The sequence below is a fragment of the Amphiura filiformis genome, chromosome 8 (assembly GCF_039555335.1).
Source record: "Amphiura filiformis chromosome 8, Afil_fr2py, whole genome shotgun sequence".
Lineage (NCBI taxonomy): Eukaryota > Metazoa > Echinodermata > Ophiuroidea > Amphilepidida > Amphiuridae > Amphiura > Amphiura filiformis.
Genome location: NC_092635.1, coordinates 59,189,621 through 59,211,736, shown reverse-complemented (window position 1 = coordinate 59,211,736; position 22,116 = coordinate 59,189,621). Strand labels below are relative to the sequence as shown.

Here is a 22,116-nt window from a genome sequence, read left to right as displayed (position 1 = left end):
GTTCTTCACATGGTGCTCAATTCCGCATAAAAGCATGACAAATTACACACCTTCGCTGTCAAAATTTGTGTATTTTACAAGTTCTTTTATGTGGTTTATGATCTGAATGCAAAATGATGGATTTGTCCAGCTTGCTTTGAAGAGGTTAGTTCTGATTTGGTTGGTGTTTTTGTAGGATTGCAAATCGATGAAGTAGGTAGGGTGGGTGAAGTGACAATTATTGAACTTGAGATGAACTTAGACTTGACTTCTACTATAGAGGAATACACTATCGCTATGCTCATCGCTCAGGGCACAGTTCTTTAATCCCAATACATTTTTGTACATTCATTGCATGACCTCTGAAAATTTGGGTACAAAAACTCATACTCTGCAACATGAGGTCAAATTTTGCACTGTGAGTGTATAATTGAGGTTATTGAACTATGCCATTGGGACGAGGCCATTGTGGTCTATAGTGACTATGGTGATTTGAAAATGACTTTGGGGTATCACCACAACAGCTGACAAAGAAATTAATAGGCATTTATGTAGGCCTATGAAGTGGTAGTATTGCTTTATAATCAGGATAATAGTGGTGTTAATGTGATGGGTAGTAAAGAAGGCAATCAAACTTTTGTGATTTGGTCCCCCTCAAGGTATGATGGGTAATTGAAGGCCATGCCCCCTTGAACTTGAAGTTGCTATAGAGAGGAAAGAATATGCATTAATAAGTATCTATGTGGACAATTTGTAGTGCAGGTGGTCTTATAGGGGAAAGAATTTTTTCAACAGTTGGTGTGATTAGGAAGTATTATGCAGTGGTGCATGGTGTAGCCAAGGTGGGTAAAAAAGAGGCAATTTCCCCCCAGTGAGATGTCTTTCCCCCTTCTTTCCCCCCTGTGGGATGTTGGCCACCCTGAAATGTAAGATTTTTAGACCCATTTTTGTTACAATTTTCCCCCTTAAAAGTTGGCTTGCCCCCTCTTTGCCCACCCTCAGAAAAAGTGCTGGCTACGCCACTGGTAGTATGATATAAATTGCAATGCTCATTTGCTCGTGGAGCATCAATACTTTTTTTTTACAAGAAGACTTTCAATTTATTGACATTTGTGAAGTAAATTCACTGGAAAATTAGCGATGTTTTCACTAAAAACGTATAAAATTAGTCACAAGTTTACTTCTTCCAAAGTCCTACATTGATTATTACATCTAGCTGCACTATCAGCGAAATGTTCTCAATTCCAAGGGCATAGGACAATGACCTGCATGTAAACAACTACCTCTCAAAATTTGACCTCAAAGGTCATGCATTGAATGTACAAAATATAATATGTAGATTAACCCTAGATGGAAATAAATTACACATAAGCAAACACATTAAAATTGGTAGTGGTGGGTGGGAGAAGTTTTTATTAACATGACTTGTCTGGATGAATTCTGGCAGAATAATGGTGTCCCACAGATATTCCAGACTGAGCCTGATCAAATCATGATCACCTATTGGCCTACCAAAAAGGTGTCCTGGTAACAATCAGAACAAAGCATGCATGGCAACTGACCAAACCATTATTTCCACAGGGGTCAAAATTGGTTTTTAACCGATGTGTTCAAAACATAATTACAGAACTGTGTCCTGATGCATGAACATATAAACAAGTTGTGTTGACTCAATTCTCAATTTTGTTTTCTTTCTTTCAGATTCACCAACAGAAGCTCCAACGCTCATCCCTACCTTCCTAGAACATCCCGAAAGTGCTTTTATCGTCAAAAATCAAGAAGTGACATTATATTGCAAGGCTCAGCCAGTTATGCAAATGTTTTTTAAGTGCAATGGAGATTGGGTGTCTGCAGAGAGGCATCATCATCTCGAAACCTTTGAAGAGTTTGGATTAGATCAAATGATGTATATAAGTATAAGTAAGTATACAGTTTTATAATAGAAGTTTATGCACTTGATATTTTGCAGGGCATAATAGCAGAGGTCCTTTAACTCCTTAAAGCGCCACTTTAAATGTAGAGAATTCTAAAGAACCACTGGTTTATATTAGTCCTTCAAGAATGACTCTCGGCTGACAGAAGTTTAAAACTGTCCTTCGGCCTCGCTACTCGGCCTTCGGCCTCATTGTTCGGCTTCACCGAGCCCCCCCCCCCCACATAGCCGAGGTCATTCTTGAAGGACTAGTTTACATCTGAGCAGAGGGGATTGACTAATGTGTGGAGGTCCTGTCTATGTCTCTGTCTGTCTAATCTCTTGTCTCTCTTTCCCCTCTCACTTTCCTTTGTCAAACTTTGAAGCTTACTATCTCCTGCTCCATCTTTGACACTTGACTATGGGTTATGATAATGGTCGGAGAAGAATTTCACTTCAGGGCCTCTCTGGTAGGGTCCATGGCCAACCCCCAAGTCTATGTCTCTGTCTATGTCACCACAGATTCTGTGATGTCACTGTCTGTCTATCTCTCTTTCTCCTTCTCACTTTTCTTTGTAGAACTTTTAAGCTTAGCACCTCATGCTCTATCTTTGACACAGTGGTCCGTTGGTTTCTATTTTACATGAATCTACCCATCTCCGTCTGTCTATACGCTGGCGAAGTGATGTAATAATCGGATTAACTACCATAGCAATAGGTGAAAACAATTTTTGAATATACCGGGCTGCACTGGTATGTTCACGCGGTACCTCTGCATTGAACCATATCATGCTGATCACTCGCACCTGTAAGATTAGTATCTTTGAAGAGACCGGCATTGTATTCAATCTATGATTGCAGACATCACAGGTGCAGCGTGATGTATTCAAAATTGTTTTCACCTATTGCTATGGTTGTTATATTATTCTGATTTATTACGTCACTTCGCCAGTGTATCTCACCATGATTTACTGGTGTCTCTGACTGTCAGCATCTCCAATAACTAACATACTGAATCTTTTGAAACATTTCAGCTATAACCAAAGAAGAAGTTGAAGCGTATTTTGGCGAGTTTTGGTGCCAATGTGTAGCCTGGGCAGAAGGCGGAGGGGTGGACAGAAGTACAAAGGCATACATACAAGAAGCATGTAAGTACAGAAGACAGTGGAAAACATAGGGACTACACCAATGGCACAATTATGCTTTGGCTTATACCTTAAGATAATGGAAGAATATCAAAAAATTGACATGTACTAGAAATATCCAAATAAGGCAATTACAGAAGATTTCTCTTAATTTTTTGTAAGTTATTTGATACCAAGCGGCACGTATGAAGCCTACACATGTCTAAAGCATTTTCCTCTACCCAGCTGAGAATCATAGGTGTCACATTCAGGAACCATATAATTTGTATTCAAACATGGTACTACTTAGGCCCTATTGCTTGATGACCAATGTAGATTGGATTTACTGGGTCCCTGGATGGCCTAATCTTTACAAGAACTATACCATGCATAGCAGAATGGGTGTTTACTTCATAGGGTATTATTCTGCGATGAAATGCTTTTGGGCAAATTTGATGACCGCCTCTGGTTGGAATGATTACTTTCTTAAAAAAAAAAAAAAAAATGACTTCCATATTAGTTCAAAAAATAAGATTGTCCAGAATATGGCGTCTTGTTCGTTGAATGTGAAACTAACTATGAAGTCTTCAAAGCAAAGCCTACCAATGCCAAGTGTCAGCAGTGGTGGCACCAGGAATTTTTTTGAGGGGCATGGGGGGGGCAAAGTGAATTTCAGGGGTAAAATCAACAAATTAAATAAAATAAAATAAAAGTGGAAATATATGTAACTTTGGGGGTTTGGCTCAAAAGTGGAGGGGGCAAACTGGGGGGGCAAGAAAAATATGTTTGATTTGGGGGGCAATGCCCCCCCTGCCCTCCCCCTTCCCCACGTGGCGCCGCCACTGAGTGTCAGCATATTGGTATCAATAGCCCCAAATCCAGAGTTTGCATAACTTAAAACAACCTATATTTTGCAAGGCCCACATAAAATTAAAATATAATTTCTGGTCTTCAAGATGTGAGTTCCTAATTGAATTGTAAAATAAAATCTGTAACTTTTGAGGATGATCTCTGCTGATATAATGAACTTGATGCATTGCATTAGTGACCCAACCTAATATTTCTCTTATTACAAATTTCATAAGTTCCAACAAAACCATGTTTTCTCAAGCCAATTTTAATAACATCACAAGTTGAAAAAAAATCTGAAAATATAAACCTAATAACTTAATTTTTGGCGTTAATAAAATAATATGGTAGCTATTTCAATGTTGAATCATGGTGTGATGATAATTAAATTATAATTCTTCTTGCTTAGATGTCGTCCGCAAATTTTAGTCATGGTAGTCGATTCCATATTAGTCACAAAGATAACACTCCGCTATTGTACTTTTTTTTTCAAGGAGAGACCAGTATTTTCTGATGTTCTGTCCCAATATTGGTTACAGTTAGGGAGTTTTTAAGTACAAAATCAATAGGACGGTATCATAGCGGTCTATATTTCTATGACGTGTGGTTAATGCAAATTTATCTGAAATAATACATGTGGACGATACAGTCATCTTTTTCCTGTCAAGTGGAAAATTCAAATTTATTGTATTTAAATAAAATTATCATGATTAACATTCAACTGAATGGTGGCTTTTTTAATTAAAAAAATAGGTTTTTAATTTGGCATAAATATTTGAAGAGAAGTTGCAAAGTTTTCTTATTTCTGCATTTTGTAGTTACACAGTGGTACGCGCAACATAGGGCAGCCGCAGAAGCCACAACACTAGCTTTGTCTGTAAATTGTGGGAATTTGCACCCATTTTGGGATGGGGGGGGGGGGTAATCCGAGGTCTTTTACATCATTTGAACTGAGGTCTTTTACATCGTTTGAGATATCAGTTTCCTCATCTGATATCTCAAACTTGGTTTCAAATTGAAACTCCACCCCCCCTTCTGCTCATGAAATACCTTGCGAGCATCTGTAGTAACGGTTATTCCAAGTTGCATGCTTTTTAGAGCATTGCAGCAAAAGAAAACTTTAAGGGATTTTGGAATTACAAAAGTTCTATTACCATGATCTCATCATTGTACTCTTCAGTCATAGTGAATAAGTAACACACATATGCGGCTTACTTTTTAAGCTTTAGAACATCGTAGATGATAGTGATGATGTCACCAGTCATGTATTTAAGCACAAAATTTAATTAAATAAGATACAATTTCAAAAGATAAGCCGTGTAAGACATAAGCCGCTGTAAATTCCATTAGACAAATGGACGTTCATCATGATAAGGGTTATCGGTGACAAGGTGCGCTAAAAAGGGTCATAGTTCTCGCTCCAAGAGCAACAATCCAATAATAACTTTGAGTCATCGCTGGTCTCGGACACCACTATGTTTAGTCTGCTGCTTGCGCTCATAACATACGCCTCCCCAAATTTCATCACCTTTTTATGAAATATTAAGAGGAAACTTCCTGGTATATGGTTTCGGCAAATTTTGCTCACAACCCTTACACAAGTACAAACCCCCGAGGGCCCAGGTGATTAAATGCTTTATTGTCAAGTTTTTGTCAACAGGAAAGGAAAAAGAAATGCCAATTTTTCTGGTAGCGGAGCAGAGGTCTATGATTTTTTTTGGGTTGAAAATGCTGGTATTTGAGCGTAAAAATTGGCTCAAAGGGTTGGTGATGCATGATAATGCACGGTTATGACAAAGCAAGCTTCAAGTTGAATTGGTCTCTAGATGCCTTCAGGGGGTACCACTACTTAAGTCCTATGGGCAGAGGGGTCTTTAAGAATGTGTCCTATTGTAGTTTTTGGTAGACTTGTTATGACTGTAGCCCCCAAAGGCCAAATAGGACACTCCCTGACTATTAATAACCATGCTAGGGTTAATTGGTGAAAAGTCCCATTTTTAATGGAGTCTTACATCCGAGGTAATCGTTTTACAATTAACGCGATAGATATAAGCCTCGAGGTGAGTTTGTATAGATGTAATATCAAATCTCAAGTAAATCTGGGATACGTAGCTCATAAAGGTTACGCACACCTCTGCTTAGTAATATTGATATGTCGTAATTACTGTGATAAAATGCCTTACAGCAAGTCAAGTTGGCGAGTAGCAACTTTCAAGCATGTTGCAAACTGGTTTTGAGCAAGTAGTTATGGTATTTTGTATACCAGAGTGGCAAAACATCTTGCACCAGGATTTGGGGAGTTTTAATTTACATGCTCCTTCAGAACATTCAGGGTGGGGTCCATAAGAGCTATACAAGAAGTGGCCCCATCCAGCTTGCCTATTCCTGGAGTAAACCATTGAACTTTAGGTTACATGTAGCACATTTAACCAATGATTTGGGTACCGATACCAAACATACTGAATTGATTTTGAGATTTTCCTAACAAGTTTATAATCCCCAAAAGAACCACGCCCATGTTCTATCAGGAGACCATCAATCTAATTGGGACCAAATGAGACCACTTAACTTTATACAAAAGACAGAAAGTTGGGCTATTCCGTTTGAAATCCATACACCCCTATGGAAGACATGACCTAAATCTCCCACACATGGGGTGTAGATTTCACATGGAATGCCCATTCAGGTAACCCATTTGAAATTCACACTCCCTGTGTTGAAGATTAAGGTCACATCTTTCACAGGGGGTGTATGGATTTTAACTGTAATAGCCCGTTAGACATCTATTATTGACACAGGCACTCGAATTCATTCATCAAATAATGAATTTGTTCCATCTATTTTAGGAATCGCCCACTTAAAAATTCTTACGATTTTGATTTTTTTTTGGTTCCACAGGTTCAAAAGGTTATTGCACTGTTCAATAGGGAGATAATGGTATCCTCCATGGACTCCGAACACGTGCAAGATGATCAATTGTTAACGGCAAAGAGTATGAATGTCTGAAGCCATTTTGGTTGAAAAAGATTTAAATTATTCAGTGCATATACCCAATAGACCATGTACCATTGCCGTGTTCTCTTTCTTCGTTTTGTTTCTAAATCTTCCACACCTGATGGGGAGAATACAAAACCAGACAATGAAAATGCGAGAAAGTGTGTATCAGTTTCCATGGTAAAGCGTGTGTGTTGTCATCGGCAACAGGCAACAAGAAGTACTAGGGGGCATTTGGGAATATTGTATTCCAAGCCACACCTCTACTTGGTACGCTATTGATTTCTTAATTATATTTGCCGTCCAGGATCGGCTTTCTACAAGCCACGCGTAGTATGAGGTGTAAACCTCACTCATAACAATTATTGCCATCCGAGGCGATGCCACTTATCAATTAGCACATTAATGGCTATTATAATATCTCAGGTTAGCTGGTGACTGGTTCTTTAGCAAGAGACATTCGTATGTGTGTGAACGGAAAAAGGATGGGCACTTAAATGGAATAACAATATTTTTTTATGAGGAATAGTTTTTAACACAAGTCTTCACACATAGTAGATTTTATTGCTCTCATGCATTTTTATGCTGTATGCTATATGAGAAATCATTCTATTTTCTTTGGTAATTATTTGTTAAAATCCGTCGGAGACCATCAGAAGAAGAGTTTGACCATGGCCAGTTGTGTAGGGCGAGTTGTGGAGCGAGTTGCTTTAGTTGTGGCTGATATATTGAAACTTGGTATTTGTGTTTTATATGGAGTGAGTTGTGTAGTGCACTAGTGACAGTTAAAAATTCAAGTCATAGGTTCTTGCATAAAAACTGTTTTATCTCATACATAAACATGACTGCAAGAAAAGGAAATCAACAAACTTGAACTTGAACTTTTTTAGGGTTCTGTACATAATCTATGATCTTGATTTAACTGAAATGCGTAAACAACATAACATTTATTCAAATAATGGTGTTTTGAGGTCAAAATATCCCTCGCCACTACTGATGCATTGATTATTTCTGTTTTGTAACTTTTTATTTTAATGGCATTAGTCTATCAATGTATCAAAAAGATGTTTTTTAAATTCAATTTTATCAGATGAAACAGGAAATCTTTTTGTGGATTTAGTTCAGGGCCATCGATGTTGTATGGGATATCGCCCACTTACAGAATATTCCCTTCATAAAAGCTTTATTTAGCCATGTCTCAAGAGTCCTGCTGAATAGCCAGTCAGTAGTAAATAGAACATGATTACCTCCACTGTTTTTCTATTTTTAACTTTTATCTCGAACGAAAACAAGAAAATTGTGAGTTTTTAAACAAAGTTAACAATTGCACAGTAAAAGTGTTTAATAATATGGTTATTGTGGTTTAGTGAGAGAGTAAAAAATATGAAGAAAAAAACAAGTTATTCCGAGTTCGCTGATTGTGTAGATGTGTCCCCGGTGACTCTACCAGGGAAGCTCAGGGAAGCGGACTTACAAACCAGACCGAGTCTATAATAGGTCTTTTGCATTATGAGCAAGAGTCAGTGTTGCATTTAGTGCGAATTAAATAGCGAGACCATCATTTGGGAGGGTGAAATTTGTGTTGATAAAATATTTACCCAGGAAAAGTCTTTGTCTGGATGTGAACCAGGATAGGGAGTGAAATAAATGCGAAAAAAGAGGGTTACTACAGAGCTAGGGTGAGGTGAATTGGATATTGGAATAGGAGAAGGTGGCTGCACGGCTTTGCGCAAACATGTCATTTGTGTAAATTCCCCGTGTTGCATAAATTTGTGGATGTTTCTATGCTATCTGGGAATATTGGATAACCAGAGATAAACAGTCCGCGTTTGTTATACGATGAGATGGATGCAGAGGTTTTACGGGGAAAAAAGCGGCTCTTAGACTTGAATCAAGCTTACTGTAGCTAAGGAAGCTGTAGTATATACGTACATCCAAATAGGCTTAGCATAAGTAACATCAAAGCTGAGGATGAAACTAAGGGATCAAAATGGGCATGTTGCATTTTAAAAGCTTTTCTTGAATTTTGCAAAGGTCAACGTTTCAGTTGTTACTGTCAAGTTATAGCTGTGAAGCAACACATGCTAAATCCTACTCGTAATCCTAAGTGTCAATCCTAAATCTGTATCTTAAATATCATATTATTATATTACTTTAGCTTGCCTTTAACCAAATCGAGATTTGTGTATGGAAATATGATCCAAAGTATAACAGTCAAGTCACCTTACCACATAATATTGACACCCCTATCCAACGCACAATGGAGGCCTTGTAAGAAGGCCACCTTAGGCACACACTACCAAAAAGCTGTAGTTTTTACGAACTTTTCCTCGCAAAGATTGAGTCAATATGTACAGGATTCGTATCCGTCGTCTGCTAGTGTAGTCTGCTAGAGAGCAAGCAACAGTGACTAAAAAGTTTACCTACTTAGTGTAAATGCCCATTTGTGTGGGGTTTGCTTTTCACTGCGATCACGAAGGCTTGGTTTGCGGCACAAAGAAACTGGGACACTGTCCCCGTTATAAGGCGGTGGAGTATTGTTTGCAAAGTTTCTCGGTGTGAAAATATAAATAAAGACACTTGAAGATCTTGGTTTTTAAATGTGACAAAGTCAAGTTTTCTTTTGTCCATGAAATTGTACTTTGATGGCTTACAAAGGAAACTGTTGAGATGATTGACACAAAAATATTAGGGTTTTCAGGTGAAAAAATTTGCAACCCCCTACAAACACAAAGTTAGTGTCAAATGAAAGATAATGACAACAGAATCATCACACTTTTTAAATTTTTCGAATCGGATAAAATTTGACCAAGTTATGAACAAAATTTGCACGACAAAATGATAACGAAATGAGGACAGTAGCTCCATAGGCCATGATGTACTGTATTTGGCCAAATATGGCCTAATAATAGCGTTGAAATTACACATTTTCATTCACCATTTTCTTATTTTACATCATATCAACTTGATTTTTTCAACATATTAAGTTTGTATTGAGGCAAATCTGAAATTGCGAAAAAATTTCAAAAATATTAATAACGACTGGTATTTTGTTGCCATGGAAACCAATCAAGTTTTAACCAAAATACATAAAAATAACCAAAAAACATGATCCTAATTTTTAAGAACATCAGAATGCATTAAATGTATATTTGTGTACTCAATCAATTTAATTTAAACTGAACATAGCCAAAATACATGATTTTAAACATACCTTTTCAATGGTTTCCAAGGTAACAGTTGATTGTCCTTAGCAACAAGGGAAAATAGCTTTATTTTTTTTACCGCCATTTTGTTTGAGTGGTTTTTTCAAAAATAAATTTGCAGGGTGGTATTATAATGTTTAATATCATATATATATTAAATTAAGTAGCACATAATGTATGATAAATGACATTATGATATAAAAAAAAAATTTACCTCGCACCATGACATTTTACATAGCAACAGAATATTCTTTCATAGCAACGGGATATTATACCATGTAGCAACAAGTACTTTCAAAGATAATTAATTGTTATCAAATAATGATAATCTACACTAAAACAAAGCTGCTGAACATAGGTATATTATTGAAAAAAAAACTTGATATGACTTGCAATAATAATAATTTGTGTTATAATTGATTGCCCCCCCAAAAAAAAAAAACAACAACAACAACCAAACAAACAAATTATTTAAAAAAATAAAGTAAAAAAAGGGACTAATAAAATAATAAAACATTTTGGTTTGGCGTTGTATCCAATTATTTTTCTTAAGCTTCACTCATTCATCTGTTGTACCCCTACCACTCCAGGGCCCTTTATTTCCTCGAGGGCTTTTAATCCCTTATCCTACCATATGTACCCCCCCCACACACACACACACACATCACAGCTGTTGCATCTATTATTTCTGCTTTACAAGCCCCTCACACACATTAAAAACACCCATAAATGACAATGGAACAGTCTAAAGTAACATCAACTAAATGTATGAATGGGCTATACCATTATGCATTATAGGTATATATTTATATTGATGCTACAAGTACAGCACTATAAATTACACTCAAAACTTATATTTTCCTCTGAAATAGTTAAAAGTTACACATTTACTTCAGATAAATGATAATAATCTTTTATTTGCAGTTATAATTCAATTTTGGGGTTTTATTGGAAAGCTACATAGCCCTCTGGCCAGCTCAATTCAGCCCCGTCAACTCTGCAGGCACCACTCAGCCAGCTCATGCCTACTTGCCCAGTGGTGTGGCCTGTTGTGAAAAACCATGACATGTCCAGATACTTTTCAATTTCCAGGGGCCATTTTATCACCTACAACCTCAAGATTTTAACCTGAGATACCTTAAACATCATACTTTCATATTCTAAATGTCTTTTAAATCAAATGTGTTGTTTACATGCCCAAAATATTGTACCTACTTTTGGGGATTCTCAGCTTGGCTTGTGGATGTCCTACAAATTTCAGACAAGCTCCAGGGTATAGCTTGAAGCCTCCACAATAAAATAGTAAGTCTCATTAACTGTCAATCAGCTCCAGTTGCCCTGGAAATGACCTACAGAGTTGGTAGTTTCTTTCTTTTGCAAAAATTTTGAGGTCAAGAATGCCATATAAGGCCTTTTTCTGGTGAGCAATTGACAAGTGGGCTGGACTGACTGGGTTTCATTCATAAGGCTGTGGCTTGTTTATACAGCAATGTTTCTATAAAGTGATTGCAGAAATCAATGATAGACACTGTAAGGATTACAAAAAGGTATAACATGCCTGAAAAAAATATCTTTTTAAGGGAAAAACACTTGTTTGAATCTGTGATTTTTGTGTGGAAAGTGAGCGCTCTCTCTGTGTGTGTGTCTTCAGTTCGAGGTCGTCACACTGAAACCCCTAAAAATATGTCATGACAGTAAAAGGGATAATATTCGGACTCTGAGTAAAAGTTCACCTGAATGCTAACCATTTTTGTCAAAATTCTGGGGAGGTTAACAGTCAGAAAGGTTATTATTCTGAGAACCCAATAACTTAGTTATAAACCCTAATCCTAACCCTAAACTTCACCCTAACCTATAACATAAGCCCTAATCCTAAACCTAAACATAACCCTGATTCTGATCATAAGTCTTAACCTAACCCTATAGCCTAACCATATCTCTAACCCTAATGCTAACCCATACCTTATCCCTAACCCTAATTATAACCTAAAATGCCCTTAACCCTAACTTTAAAAATGCCTTTAACCTTACATGTAACTTTAACCCTTTTCGAATTAATGACCTTTATAAAAATCGCATTAGCGTCATTTGTTGTAATTTTTGTTTACACTGTGTTTATTTTATCCTATTTTTCCCCATTTTTTACAGATATTAAAAAGAATTTTGATCAAGAGCCATTAGGAGCAAGAGTCTTAAAAGACAACCCCATCCAGCTGCTATGCAGACCACCGAAAAGGGAACCAGACCCGGAGGTTTACTGGGAGAGGGACGGGGAACGGTTGAACACGCAAGATGTTCACTACCTACAGACCCAAGACGGCAGCCTTATCATCAGCACGGCATTCATGTCCGATACAGGCAACTACACGTGTATTGCGGAAAATATTGCAAGTAAACGAAAGAGTGAAACTGCATCGGTTACTGTCTATGGTGAGTGTTGGTGCAATTCTTGGCTGTCACAAGGGCATAGCCTAGTCAAATTTCTACTATTGTCTGGATTGTAAACAATAGTAGCTATAGATCAGAGGTTCTCAACAGGCCAAGTCTGCCCAGCAACCATTGATATTTGGCCCTTAACCAGCTTTATAATATCTAAAGGAAAACAAAAAACTAGGTGTTTTTGGCCCTCAAGCATATGTTTAAAATACTTTTAGCCCCCTTGTGGCCCTTGAACAAATAAAGTTGAAAATCCCTGGTATAGCACGAAAGTGAATTTCTTTCATTCAAAAAGTTATTCTTGGCTGCTGAAATGTGCAAGTCCTATGGGTGCATTTTACTAAGTGCAAGGGGCATCAGGTCAGCTCTAGAAAGCCGTAAGGTCATAGGTCAACTAGAATTTGAAGTTTGAAGCCTAGACCTCCATCTACGCTGTATAATTAAATGATGCACCATGCTATACTGTGTACATGCAGCTTGTTTCCCAATACGGCAGCAGTATCAAACCATTTACAGGATTTGCCATAGGTTTAAAAATGCTTCCAATTCGGTCCCTCAATCCTTTTGGATTTCTTTTGGACAGAGAATCCCTTTGTTTGTGGTATATCCATATGGTTAAAAGTAGCCCAAATTGGCAGAAGAACCGCCGCATATACAGGCATGAGATTTTTCAACTGATCAGCTGAATTCAGCTCTTTTGATTATTTAAATTTATGCATTTCTATTTATTTTCAGCCCAATTTGGGGTCTTTTTTGCCAATTTCACACTGTTTTTCAGCTTTTTTTTGTTGTACTTCAGCTGTTTTCAAGCAAAGCCACTCTCAAGCCTGATATAAGCAACACTATACTTGGCTGTTTATACCACCCTAGTTACAGACAAGTCACATTCACTTAAGATCTTATGTATATTTTATCAGGTTTAAGAACAGGAAGAGATTGCATGTATACAGTGTGTGTTAAAACACTACCTTATTGACCCCTGGTTGCCTTGGTAATGAAAGTTTTTAAAGGAAATTTATTGAGATGGTTGATGGTGTCTTGATTTTTTTGAAGAAATATTGTGTTTCAGAAAAAAAATTTCCTCTGATAAAGGAATACCTCCAAGGCAATAGAAACAAATTAGTTCAATCTTTCGATCGACTATCGATGCTTGGTCGATCCTTATTATTCATAAGATCAATTAATTATCTGTTGTTAATTGTGATTACATAAGAATCTGTACATATAATGACATTGACCAATACAAATTTACCAGTAATTCTGATTAATAAGTTGATAGTTCATTAATTACAAGCATCGAAGCAGCATCGATGGTCCATCCAAAGATCGAACAAATTTGGTTCTGGTGCCTAATTCAGCTTTTATTCCCTGTACAAAAGTAGGCCTGTAGAGTTTCATCATATTCTGTGGTCAGTCTTCCCATTTGATAAATTTATTGTTCCTTCCTCTGTTTCATGCTTTGTCAAACTTGATACTAAATATTTGCTATAATTTTGACTGTTTCAGTTGATGGTGTTTGGTCTTCATGGCTTGGTTGGAGTGAATGCACGCAAACTGTGGCAGCGGAGTATCTAAAGCGAACACGACTGTGTACTGAATCCAGCGCCATTGAATGGTGGCGATTCGTGCCCTGGCAACGCAGATCAAACCATCTCCTGTAATAAGGATTGCAAAGGTAACTATAAAAATGCCTTGACTGGGAATCGAACCACCCCATTATCACCTTCAATAATACTATGAGTGCTGGTATATAGTTTGATGTTTTATGCACATTTTGCATATAGGCCATGATGTGTGTATACTGTATAATGCATGAATGATTCCTTCTTTCTTCATTCCACTTTGTCCAGTCGAACCCCTGTCAATCCGAAAAACCTAATGGATTTTCGGACTGATGGGGATTCGGATTGACGGTGTTTTGGACTGTTGGGGGACCCCACTGATGGGGGACCCCATCCAGTAGAGTGTAGTATGCATTTTACATGTTCTGGCAGCAAAACACACACAAAATGGCAAATCATATACTGGCTCTAAATGGGCTATTCCAGTTGAAATCCATACATCCCCAACTGAAGGCATGACCCAATAATTTCCACATAGGGATTGTGAATTTCAAATGGGGTTACCTGAATAGGTGACTCCATTGAAAATCTACACCCCCTGTGTGGGAGATCATTAAGATGATGTCTTCCATAAGGGGTGTATGGATTTCAACTTGACTAGCCCGATATATCTCATATTGTCGTATGAACATTTTTGAACTAGCATTATATAAGTGTAGCATTTAATATTAGCATGGATAATTAATTACTGTACTAGGTTGTTAATTCAAATATATTTCATAAACTGTGCATTTCTTCTCCATTTTCTCATCAAATATTTGTTGTTGTATTATTTTGTTTGGTTGTCTGATGGTATAATCCAGAGCTCAGTTCTTTTGTTTTCAATTTATTGTGGTGATTGTTCCTTTTGTCAGAGTTCAGTGTACTTTTTTCATTTTCATAATAACATTAACAGTTTGGAATCTTTTCAAGGGATCTGGTAGCAACATTTGGACAGGTATTTTTGTGGGACATGAGAGCACATCAGCCATATCGAATTGCATTTTGAATACAAAGAATGTCCTTCTGATATCAAATCATTTTTGATTTTTTGATATTCGCGATACAATACACATTTTATGGCAAATGTGAATTTCAAAAAAATCAAAATCATTTGATATCAGAAGGATATTCCTCGTATTCAGAATACAATTTGATAGCTCCCACAAAAATACTGTGCAAATGTTAATATCCGATTCCTTTAAGTAACTGGTATTTTAAAGCAATTTGGTCACAAGCCTATAATGTCAAGTAGCCAAGTTGCTTTAAAATTTAGATAAGTTACAATATTAGATCAATTCCAAACTGCAATATGTTACAATTACTGAATACAAAATATATATCTTCATGTTTCAAAGATAAATTATGATCAGATATGTGCATGATTTTCTACAAACTTTTTAAAGAGGAAGCCCTGTCCGAGCAGTTCTCCTGGGGTGAACCAAACCTGCCTGGTTATCAAATTAATCAGTGATGCAATAAAATTAAAACATTAATTAGCAACTGTCAATTTCAGAGATAACCTTGTCACTGATTAATTTGATAACCAGGCAGGTTTGGTTCACCCCAGAAGAACTGCTCTTGCAGGACTTCCTCTTTAATGCATGGTTTTACCCTTGAATACTTTTCAATGTTTTATGTAGAATATCTGTACATATATTTTTGTTTTAATTGTTAATATCTGACAAAAGAAATAATCCCATCTATATAGCATAGTCCCCCTGCTCTGGAAACACCCCAAACCAAAACCTTATATACTACAACAACTTTCCTCCCCACAAAACAACCAGACCATTAGTGTTGTGTGTAGATCTTTACTGGCCTCAAGAGGGCAGTATTTTAAAGATGAGAAAGGAGGAGTCAATGTCATGGGGTATCAGATGAGAGAATGTTGAAGAATTCTTATAAGCACAGACGTTTTGATGAATTTCTATAAAAACACTAATTTTAACAAGTGAAAGAGATTACATAACTTTTAGAGCACTCAATTAATCAAATTTTGGTATTACGATGCTCTAAAAATTGTATAAAGTTACTGACTTGAATTTTATAGTAAGTACATAAACTAGATGTATAGTATAGTCGCTCAAGCATTTTCAATTTGAGTATTGTAATATCATCCCCCCATCACTTTTGTCCTAGTACATGGAGGTTGGTCTGACTGGAATGAATGGTCAGCATGTAGCCAACAGAACTGCCTGCAGTTGAGACATCGTTACTGCAACAAGCCACAACCTAAGAATGGTGGGGATCCTGCATGGGATTGAGCACGAGTCCCATAACTGCAGCAGTGGCCCACAGTGTCTATGTAAGTCACAAGGCGTAGTGCTTAGTAATGTTTACAGAGCAGGGGGCTATTTAAACTAGTCTCATCCCTCCCTCCTTACTGCGTTCCACCCCACTTTTTATTAAAAATTAAAAACAACCTTTTTAATACAAGTCCATAAACTTTGCCTCATAATCCATAGCGTCAAACCTATAACTTTCATCATTGTGTTGCATAAATCAATACCTATCATCCACAATAGCTTATGAGTGTGTCATTATAGTTTCATATTTTTTCATTATAAAACTTATTTTTGTATTTCCTCACCTTTTTGTAGATGGAACAAACAACCCTGAAGATAAAACATCAGCGGACCCCAGTGGTAAGCTTACTGGTACATACTCAATTGCATTTATTTCTCTAGATATTAGCTGATATTCTATAAATATGAAATTTTAAATTGGCAAATAGATTATTATGAACCAAGTAACAGTTTTGTACGCGGGTTGTTTTCAGAGCAGGGGGACTACACTAGATGGGATAACGAATAAAATAATGCTTGTATTTAGGAAAGAAAATCATCATGAATGAATCTTGATAGGGACAAAATCAAAACTTGACCGGCGGTTGACTCCCAGTTCCGTCCGGTTGCTATTGTTCTAAACAGTGGTAACCGGACGGAACCGGCGGTTGACCGCCAGTCGAGTTTCGATTTCATCCCTTACATTTTATCAAGAGCATGATGGGTACAATTTTGCTTTTCAGTTTTCTTGAATTAGACTAATTTCATTTTTTTATGTGTCCTATTCCTTACACAGCAAAAGAACCAATCCTAGTCCAGAGAGTCCCACTGTACATCGGCATCGCACTGGTAGCACTCGTATTCTTCGTCATCTGCCTTTTCATCATCATTTGCTTCGCAACACGAAGGAAACGACAGAGTTCTCAATACTCTGCCACAACTACGGGTGAGGGTATAATCTCGTCAGGTTTCGATACATTCAGATCAGGTATTTACCATAACTTGGAGAATTCAATGGAATGCATGAAGAGTTGGAATGGTTTGATGTCTTCTACTTCTTTCGTGTGTGGTATGAAATATACAAAAATGTGTTGTAGACCTGCACACATGCTGAATGCCCTCAACCGTACACTGCAATGTGTTGAAGACCTGCACACATGCTGAATGCCCTCAACCGTACACTGCACTTTTTGTAGTGCTGTAATCGATTGTCGTAAGTATCGATAGTCGGAAAATACATAGACTTCCGACATGTCGAAACACTCAATGTCAGTATCGATACACAAACGACATGGCACACATGCTTAGATTATCTCAAATCAGGTCTCAAATTACCGTCAAATACTCAAATTACGTCTCCCAATTCCAAGGTGAGCTTTACATCTAGAATACATGCATCATGTCGTCTTCACGATCTCCAGCCCCTCCAGATCCCCTGATCGAAATCGCTGAGTTTCAATCTAAGCGAATGAAAAGAAGTGATGTTTGGGACCATTGTGGTTTCCTTCGACAAGGTGGAGTATCGATAATAGTATCGACATGCCGGATGTTTGCCTCCCGACATATCGATACCCAGAAAGCTTATCGATTACAGCACTAACTTTTTGTTTTGTATCAGTGGTATAATTATAGCTAGCTAGTGTGGTCAATTGTTCCATAATCTTGCTTGAACCATTTTTAAATTTTGATGGTAAAAGATTGTGTCCCTTAATTACAACAGGACGTAAATTCTTCCCCTCTGAAAAAAAAAGGACAATTTTTCGATCAGCAGAGAGGCCCATTTATTTTAAAGGCAGAGTGCAAGTTCCTTGATAGGGGAACTGGGCCGAAACTGGTTTGGAAATTCAAATCTACAGTTGAGACATGATGTACATGATCTTAATAATTTCAACATCAAGTGCCTACATTGATCAGGTCAAAGGTTTGTCCATTTTACCCACATTCCTGTTGTCGAAATACTTGCTTAAATTGCAATTTGAAGTCGGCACAAAAGAACACTTGTGGATGAGGAAGTTCATTTTCTGGTGCTATTGCATCAAAGGTTCACTTTGTGGTCAAAAAATTCCACCTTTGGACAAAAAAGTACCGGAACTTTCCACTTTCTCCATTTTTTTTCATAATTTTCAAAATTCTGTTCATTCAGGGGAGCCAACATTTTGGAAGCAATGAGTAAATAGAAATTAACCTTGTTTTTGAAGTTGGAAAGGGTTACATGATTTGAAAGGTCAGAGATTCAGAGTCTATTTAGTAACATTTACCCCTTCCCACCTGTTAGGGCTAGAACTTTTTCCAAAATCCTCATAATATGTGTATGACATACTCAAGTTTCCTTGTACACCTTTTCTGCCTCAATTTTCCAGCATTCCAACTGATTATCCGTTTTATTGGTGATGTCTGTTTTAAGTTAATTTATTATATTATTTTTTTAGTGATTTATTGCAACTTTTGCATGCTTTGGGCACTTTTGTCCCAATTGTTTCTTCTTTGAATAGAATTTGTGATTGTAACTGATGAAGTGAATAATGTGTAGCATTTGATAGATATATCTTGGAGACTGATAAAAAGACACCTAAGTTTTATATGTTGTAAAATATATCATATTCAAAACACTATTTCCAAATCTAAGTTAAGAAAATATCTTTAAATCAGTGTCAGTTGAAGTCAAAATAATTCTAGAAATTTAAGTATTTTGTAATTGTTGCTTTGTGTTGATAATAGTTTCAAGTAGAAGTAGATTCTGTTATAGCAGTATTTTATATGCCAACTTCTTAGTGACACAGTTCAGTGACCTGCTTAGTTTTGTGAACTTAGTACATGGTTTGATGTATTAAGAGTATCAGAACTCATTCTCTCCTCCCTGAAAGTTGAGCTTGACAGATACTAGTGCTTGAGACCTGATGCCATATGTGACCCATTATAGCAGAGGTGACCCTCCCAGGGGTAATATTTTGGAAATGAAGATTTAATGTAAATTTGGTAGACAATAAAATAGCTTTAAAATGATGCTATTGTGATTTCAATTGTGAAGAAAAACTACTGAATTTTCTGATTATTTTCGTTATATTTTGACAATTTTATCTGCCAATATTTCACAACAGTAGTCTGGCCAACTCAAAGTAGCTTTTGCTGTAACAGGTCACAAACAAAAACCATTACATTAATTGACCCATTACTCAGAATAGCAATTTGGCAAAAATATCAAGGTATCATTTACAAAATTATCCATATCTTGAAAAGTATTAATGCTATTTATTTAATTTTGGTATCATTTTAAAGCTTGTTGTCTAGTGCTTACATTTTTATTCATATCATGAAATGATAAAAATGCAACTTCTTCCTACAGTAGTTTTGTCAGAGCGGGTCACACATTTGGTATGGTATGTTGAGGCAATATAGAATTTGAAGTTCATAACAATAATTTGCATATATATTTGTATTTTAGATGAGTGTAACCTAGCCATGTTGTCGGTACAACCAGATCTAACCCAGTCGGCGTCTCATCAGTTCAACAACACAAATACGCTCATCTCATTACCAAACCACGAAACAGAAAAGCTGCAAATGACCATGTCACCAATCCACCAATCAAATTCCTTCTCGGATGACCTGATCTTGAAATCACACTTAGCAAAACCGAACAACCTGACAGTGACATTCTCCCCGCAGAATGGTATAGTGACGCATATCAATGGGTATGTGGAATCACCTAACGGACAATATACCATTCCTAACGGGGGTCTTATAGATCCTAGACTACATCAGTACGTGCCACTTGTCGGCCCTGGTCGTGAGAGGACACCATGCGATTACAATAGACAGCATAATTTCTTAGACCAGGTAGATCGTGAAGTCCCATGTTGCCGTGGGAGATCGTGTTTGTCCGATCACGATCCCGAAGCTGAAGAAGCAATCTATCAGGAGATTAGAAACAGAGACTCGGCCTGTTCGGCAAGAAGCCAATCCTCGTTGTCGGAGGATAGCATACAGGCATCATCTCCTAATCATTCACAGTCATCGCCATACCAGTCGGATGGTACAGCGCCCTCTATTGTAAGTGCTTTATTGCCACCGTATGTTGATACATCTTGTATGGCTTGGGGAATGGTGACGCACAGAGGAGGAAGATTAGTAATACCTGATACAGGTAAGAAGTGTTTCCATTTTGTGAAAAATTTCTTTGATAATAATGTTTTCCTACAATTTTTTGCAGGAATTGCAAGTAGAATCACAAAATACTCTAGAGGTGACAATTTTTGCGGAACATTAATTTTTCACGCTCAACAGAACTAATGCCAAAATACAACCGTGTGAATATGTTCTGTTATCCATAGGTGTATGCACGAAAACTCAAAATCACAAATTTTAAAGAACAAGCAAAGTACTTTAAAATTGTGCAAAAAATTACACAAAAATTAGCCCAGTTACAGAAAAAAACACCGTGTTGCGTAACAGTGGGTTGTGCACACATTTATAAATTTGATAAAAATGCACTATGGACAACAATGGCCTCATCCCAATGGCATAGTTCATTAACCTCATTTAAACAATCATAGTGCAAAATTTGATCTCAAATTGCAGAGAATGAGTTTTTGTACCCAAATTTTCAAAGGCCATTCAATGAATATACAAATGTATTGGGGTTAAAGAACTGTGCCCTAATAGATGAGCATGTTGTGGGTTCTAGTGATGGATAAAGTTTACAATCATAATTGACTAACCTATTACTTACTTCTCTTTGTTTTTTCCCACTGTAGGTATAAGCCTATTTATTCCAGAAGGTGCATTACCAAAGGGTACCTCAGAAGATCTGTACGTAGCTGTAAGTAGGGAAACCACCGACAGACCCCGTCTGGAGGGACAAGACACGCTACTCAGTCCTGTAGTTATTTGCGGTCCATCAGGGCTAGCTTTTCAAAAATCACTTATTGTAACTATGCCACACTGTGCACAGAATGAGAAAGGAGGATGGAGACAGAGCATACACAGTAATGTTTCAAATTCAGGAGAAAAAGATTGGCAGGTGAGTTGATATGTGAATGTGGTGTTCCTCAAGGGTCCAATGTTGGTCCTTTTCTTTTATGCGGTGTTCCACAAAGGTCCAAGAAGGATCCATTGTTGGTCATTTTCTGTAATGTGGTGTTCCTCAAGGGTCCAATGTTGGTCCTTTTCTTTTATGCGGTGTTCCACAAGGGTCCAAGAAGGGTCCATTGTTGGTCATTTTCTGTAATGTGGTGTTCCTCAAGGGTCCATTGTTGGTCCAGTTGGGTCAATGTGGTAAATCACTGTTGGATCAATATGTTAAATTAGCAGTGTACTCGTAATTAGTTCAACATGTGAGTATTAACAGATGGTTCTCTGTTTGAAACCATTTTATCAATACAAACTCATCTGAAAACAATTATTTTTATTGTTCTAAATCATTTTATTTTCACATTTCCAGAGAATTGTCACGGTTGGTGAGGAAACCATCAACACACCAATTTACTGTCAAGTCGATAAGAGGCAATGTTCCATCGTCACTGAACAGCTGGGTTGGTTTGCACTCGTAGGGGAATCGTTACCGGAATTACAGGCTGTCAAGACCTTAAGACTAGCTGCATTTGGTCCAGTACTTAGAGCAAATGTGGACTATACCATCAAGATTTATATCACTGATGATACACCCGATGCAATAGAGGTAAGATGGATTGCATTAACAGTAGTCTACTGTAGTAGACCATTTTAATT

The 22,116-nt window shown here is 37.2% G+C and overlaps 1 protein-coding gene across 1 annotated transcript in view; it reads left to right on the top strand.

Annotated features, from left to right (window-relative positions):
• The window catches only part of LOC140159637 (netrin receptor UNC5C-like), a 233,473-nt gene that overhangs the window by 207,724 nt on the left and 3,633 nt on the right, over positions 1 to 22,116 (top strand). Inside the window, 12 exon segments of the mRNA XM_072183131.1 lie at positions 1,681 to 1,899; positions 2,926 to 3,039; positions 12,213 to 12,494; positions 14,007 to 14,157; positions 14,977 to 14,984; positions 16,244 to 16,353; positions 16,355 to 16,409; positions 16,705 to 16,761; positions 17,186 to 17,377; positions 19,832 to 20,533; positions 21,144 to 21,409; positions 21,830 to 22,066. Coding sequence (XP_072039232.1) covers positions 1,681 to 1,899; positions 2,926 to 3,039; positions 12,213 to 12,494; positions 14,007 to 14,157; positions 14,977 to 14,984; positions 16,244 to 16,353; positions 16,355 to 16,409; positions 16,705 to 16,761; positions 17,186 to 17,377; positions 19,832 to 20,533; positions 21,144 to 21,409; positions 21,830 to 22,066 — 2,393 coding nt within the window.